The sequence below is a fragment of the Trachemys scripta genome, chromosome 5, assembly GCF_013100865.1.
Source record: "Trachemys scripta elegans isolate TJP31775 chromosome 5, CAS_Tse_1.0, whole genome shotgun sequence".
Taxonomy (NCBI): domain Eukaryota; kingdom Metazoa; phylum Chordata; order Testudines; family Emydidae; genus Trachemys; species Trachemys scripta.
The window spans coordinates 38,375,252-38,380,871 of NC_048302.1; the positions used below are offsets into that span (position 1 = coordinate 38,375,252).

General features: G+C 49.6%; 1 protein-coding gene across 1 annotated transcript; it reads left to right on the plus strand.

Annotated features, from left to right (window-relative positions):
* The first annotated feature begins 444 nt into the window (after positions 1–444).
* On the plus strand, positions 445–5,274 carry RPL7L1 (ribosomal protein L7 like 1). Its single transcript, XM_034772280.1, has 7 exons — positions 445–552; positions 862–970; positions 2,150–2,313; positions 2,513–2,650; positions 2,938–3,047; positions 3,794–4,006; positions 4,413–5,274. The coding sequence occupies exons 1-6, from the start codon at positions 494–496 to the stop codon at positions 4,000–4,002; spliced, it is 789 nt and encodes a 262-aa protein (XP_034628171.1). The 5' UTR covers positions 445–493; the 3' UTR covers positions 4,003–4,006; positions 4,413–5,274.
* Positions 5,275–5,620: the final 346 nt, after the last annotated feature.

The following is a 5,620-nucleotide window of genomic DNA, read 5'->3' on the forward strand; positions in this document are numbered from 1 at the left end:
ATTTTAGCCTTCTCAGGCTGCACTTTCTCCCCCACAGGAGATTACCAAGTCTCATGATTTTTTTTTATCCCAACCCGCATGCTAGCTGGTGGTGTTTCTGAAGCCTTTGTGCGCTGCCAGGCCTCCCAGCGCCGCTCCAGCTGCACGCGGAGCCCGAGCCCGAGGCAGACGGTGGAACACGTTCTCCCCGCTCTTAACCTCAACTAGGGTGACCAGACAGCAAGTGTGAAAAAACGGGACGGGGGTGGGGGGGTAACAGGAGCCTATATAAGGAAAAGACCCTAAAATCGGGACATCTGGTCACCCGAACCTCAGCAACAAACCCACTCCGCTCCCGAGCCCCCAAGCCGAGGTGGAAGTCACAGCCAAACCATAGAGACAGCGTCTATACTTCCGGGGGAGAGAGATGGGCTGCTGGCGGCGGTTGACGGACGCATGCGCAGTGATGGCGGCTCCTCTCTGCGTGTGCGGCGCTCGTTGGTAAAATAGCCGCATGCGCACTAGTGGCATGACTCCAGACTCAGGCGGAGAAGGAAACATGGCGGAGCCGGAGTGAGTGGTTAATTTGCGAGCGGGGGCTGGCAGGGAGGATCCGTTTGATCGGGAGGGCCCCGGAGCGCTACGAGTAGCCGCCGGTGGGGGGAGGGGTGTCTGTGCGCCCCGGGGGGTGTCTATGTGCCGTTGGGGGCGGCGGGAGGGGACGCACGTGCGCGCGGCGTGGTGGGTTCCCGCGGGCGGTCCCGTATCTGCCGGGCGCTGAGCGCGGGCCGGGCCCGTGAGGAAGCTCTGCCGGGTCCGGCGCTGCTGCGGCGGCAGGGCCGGGGCGTGACGGGTCTCGCTTGCCGTGTTCTCTTGCGTTAGACCCAAAAGGAAGATCCCGCTGGTGCCGGAGAACTTGCTGAAGAAGAGGAAGGCGTATCAGGCCCTCAAGGCCACCCAGGCAAAGCAGGCGCTGTTGGACAAGAGGAAGGTACGAGCCCTGTGACTGCAGGCACCCGGCGCTCTCCCCGGGGCAGCTGCTCCTTTGCTCATGCCTCTGCAGCTCGCCCCGGAGGTGGAGGCTACTAAAGCACATTCTGCAGGAGTGTCCCCATGCGAGGCCGGGGAGGCACTTGTATGGGCTATTGCCTATGGAAAAGGCTCTGAGCGTTTCTGTAGTTTAATAGTTGGGGGTGGGGTTGCTATGGAGGGTGTAGATGTGGGAGAAGGCACCGTTTCTAACGCACAGGATAAGGGATTGCTGTAAGGGAGCTGGGGGTGGCTGTTGTAATTGCTGTGTATCCGTGGCCTTTATTTGTAGTTTAGCTAGTTGTAGTACCAAGCTGAATTGCCAGCCAAAACCTGTCTACGCTGAACAAAGAAGTGTTGCAGAAAACATGTTTGGTTCCCACATTGTGGTTTATGGACTTGTGGTCTGTAGAGAGCTCACAGGTTGCACTGAGTCCCCAGAAGTCAAAGGGACTTAAGCACTTTCCTTTGGCCCAGATTTAGGAGCCTGGCTCTGCTCAGGATTAGCAATCATGACCCCTCTCCTGGAGTTACAAGCCTAAGCAATCATTTCTCAAGGAAAAATAGAGGAGGGAGTGATATCTTTCTCTTCTGCATCCCCATGTGCAGTAGTTAGAGCACTTGTCCAGGATATGGGAAATCCAGGGTCAGTACCTCAATCTGCCTGATTTGGGTCAGGGAATTGAACTCCAGATATTTCATCTTCCAGGTGAGTGCCATAATTTCCAGTTAGTGGGTTTTCTGGAGTGGCTATCTCAGTCTCTCCTGTTGAAGCTGTTCTTACTTTGTATGAAATAATTATTAATTGGGACAGAGAACGAGTGCTTGATTAGAGCAGTGGTTTCCAAACTCTTTTTTTTCTGGCGACCCAGTTCAAGAAAATGGTTGATGCCCGTGATGGAGGGGTATTGGGGAGGGAGGAGTGCTCAGGGCTGGGGCACAGGGTTACCTCAGGTGGCTCCTGGTCAGCAGGGGTGCTAAGGCAGGTTTCTTGCCTGTCCTGGCACCATGGACCATGTTGCGCCCCGGAAGCAGCCGCCGATGGCCGCAAGGCCAGTGGGGGGCGGCCCCCTGCCGCTGGCCCTTTCTTTCGTATACGCCTTCTGAGAGAGCTGATCATCTCTCATCTTTCTATATTTAGCACCAGAAGGGGAAGCAGATACAGTTTAAACGTATTGAGACATTTGTTCGAGATTCCCGGCGCAAACACAGAGATGAGGTCCGGTTGAAGCGCATGGAACAGAAGCCTGGCCAAATGGTTCTACCTCAGGGACAGAAGTTGGCCTTTGTTGTACGGATTGCAGAGTAAGGAACTTCTTCTTTGATACTATTTCCTTCCTTTTGCTGGTTTTCCCTGTACTTGCCCAGGCTCATTTCCTGGTCTACACTTGCTGCAGTGGAAAGGAAAAGGCAGGGGTTATCAAGATTCAGCCCCCCACAAGTGATCACGGGGTGATGCCTGGGTGGGAGAAGTACACTTACCAGTGTGGTTTCTCTAATTCAGGATTAAAGGGGTGAGTCCAAGGGTGCGGAGGGTGATAGAGATGCTGCGGTTGAGGAAGATTTTCAGTGGCACATTCATTAAACTGACTCCAGCCTCACTGAAGATGCTGCGCACTGTGGAGCCCTATGTAGCATGGGGGTGAGTAATCCTCTGATTTTCATAAGTGGCAAACTGTAAATATTATTCATAGTGGCTTTTTTATGTAGTTACTTTCCTCTTGGTTAGTTAGCTCTTTCAATTCAGTTCACAACCTTGGTGTCTTGATATCTAAAAAAGGTGTTGGGACCCTTTTCTCTAAATATGCTTCAAATACTAGCACTTCTTATTCTGTGACATGACAGTGATGTAGGCGATCCCCTTGGTTAACTCTGTGCTGCACTGTTAATACCTCCTGCAGTAACAACCAGGTATTTGATTTCGTACAGACATCCCAATCTGAAATCTGTACGAGAGCTCATCCTGAAACGAGGTCAAGCAAAGATCAACAAGAAGAAGGTCCCTTTGACAGACAACATTCTGATAGAGGAGCATCTAGGTAAGGAAGAGGACCTAAAGGCAGTGAACTGAGGAAATTGGGGACCAGTGTTCCCTCTAATTTTTCCCATCCACATGCAGAATGAATTTTGTTATGTGCACCAATATGGAGGTGATGTGTGACACATGACCTTCATATTGGTGTACATAACAAAATTCATGTGGTGAGGATGGGGCTAAGGGGTTCTGAGTGTGGGAGGGGCTCAGGGCTGGGGCAGAGGGTTGGCATGCAGGGGTGTGAGGGCTCTGACAGGGGGTGTGGGCTCTGGGGTGGAGCCAGGCATTAGGAGGTTTGGGGTGCAGGAGAGAGCTGGGGGAGTCCTCTCTCCCCACTGTAGCCCCAGAGTAATCTCCCTGCAGCAGCTTTGGGGCTGGGGCTGCAAGATAGGCGCCCCAGCGGGTCTGGGCCACGTGGAGGGGCGCCCTGGCTGCGGCAGGTCTGGGCTGCCCCAGCTGCAGCACGTTGGGGGCCAGGGAAGGGGTGCCCCTCCCCCAGCTGGTCCCAGGGCAAGTTCATTGAGCACCTGTGTGGCGCTAAATAGGCTGCTGTGCAGCTTCCAGGGAACTTAAGTGGTGGGGGGGAGGGGGTCTATAACTTAAATGGTTTGCGATATATGGGGAGACTGTGACTCATTGAGAGAAGATGGAAATATCTGTGTGGAAATGTGAGGGTAGTCTGGTGAGGTGCAGAAGGATTTTATAGTTGTGCATCTCCTTATTTATTTATTTGTGCCCTTCCTCCCCCAGGGAAGTTTGATGTCATTTGCCTGGAAGATCTTATTCATGAAATTTATTCAGCTGGGCAGCATTTCCGAGAAATCACTAATTTCTTATGGCCATTTCATCTCTCTGTTGCTCGCCATGCTGCACGTAACAAAGTGGGTTTCCTCAAGGAGATAGGTGAACCTGGGTACCGAGGCGAGGGAATCAACAAGCTCATACGTCAGCTGAACTAGTCAGGTGCGGAGTGGTTATTTCTTTCATGTACCATGGTGTTGATTGCTGTGGGTTCTGCAAATTATTCATACCATCTATTTCTTAAAAATATCTTGCACTGGCCTCATACTTGACTGTTGATTGTACAGAAATGACTGTCAGAGCAGTGGGAAATTGAAGCTCTTGGAGTGAAAAGCTAGCAGCTTGTCAATGTGGGGATATTTAGATTGCAAGCAAAACACTTACAACTCTTCTGGGCACCATATAAATAAGACTGCACTGGATTGATATTTCTTAGGTTTGCCACTGTATCTTCCTTTAGACATCAGCAGTCTCACTGAAATCTTCCTTAGAAGCCAGACACTTTTTGTACTTGTCATGTTCTTAACAAAGCTGATATCTTTTTTTTTTTTTTCTCCCTGTCATCTAGGGTCCATATGAGGATTTTAGGTTTTTTGTCTCCTGCGCCTTGCTGAATGTTTGTTCTTGAAGACTGTTGGAACTGAGCAATGTGACATTACATCTCCTGTCTGATAACTTCTTCTGCCTTCAAGGAGAAATCATGCCTGAGGGAGATCGATTTAGTACTGTTCCTTCTCCAGGAAGAAGTCAAATTGCTATCCAATATGAGCAAAAAGTGACTTGAACTTCTGGGGAGCAGAACTTTCCTGTACATCTGATGAAACAGACATCACTAAAACAAATTTTTACTATTGTTGGTTTTACACCATCTTTCTTTTGAAGGATCTGTCCTTTGGAATGAACTTGTACTTGCAAACAAGGGGTTTGGAAGATTGGGGGGGGGGGTCCCCCACTATTATTTAATCCTTCATTGCAGCTGACTTGTGCCTGAGGATCTTGTGATTCAGCATTCCCAAATAGAATCAGTTTGTCTCTAGTGACCTGCACTTTCCTCCAGCTACAAATTTCCCTTAGTATCACAGTCGCCTGGTAAGATGTTTATCCTTCCTGATGCACAGTTAAGGCTGAGGAGTGTATTGTAAATACATCCCTCAGTCACTGTTGCTGGGCAAGCTGCTAGCACTAAACAAACTAATAGATGTTCTAGAAATATTCAAAAATAAGCAGACCATGCTTAGGCCACTGCAAAAGTGGTGATCTGCTGCTGCTGCTTGATCACAGGATGCCTTTTAGGTTCTCCTAAATCAGACTTTACAGGGACTCACCATTTCCCTGAAAGGAAATCTTATTTGACCTTTACCTCATTGATTAAAGCTGTAAAGAAGTCCTTTCTTACTCAGTGGGACTTTCAAATAAATTGTTATCAAACTGCTGTAGATTGAGGTTAGTGTATGTGTAATAAATCAACAAGCAGGAGAGAGGAATTCAGGAGGGCAGTTTTCTTTGGTAAAACCGAGCTTCTATCTGTACTGAACATGAGAATTGACTATCCCTAAACCTAACTAGTAGTGGCAGAAGAAAGTGGTGCTCTGATTGTAGTATGAAACTAAGTGGGATTACACTCTTGGGAGAGGAGTATCTGTGCTGTTTTGTAGTCATTTGCAAAGGAAGTGCTTCTGAGCATGTCTTGTTGCTGCAGTTGCCAACCTGACCCATTTGGAAGGGGAGTGAATGGTGTTCTTAGAGTGTGTGAAAAGAGGAGGGAAGAGACCACTG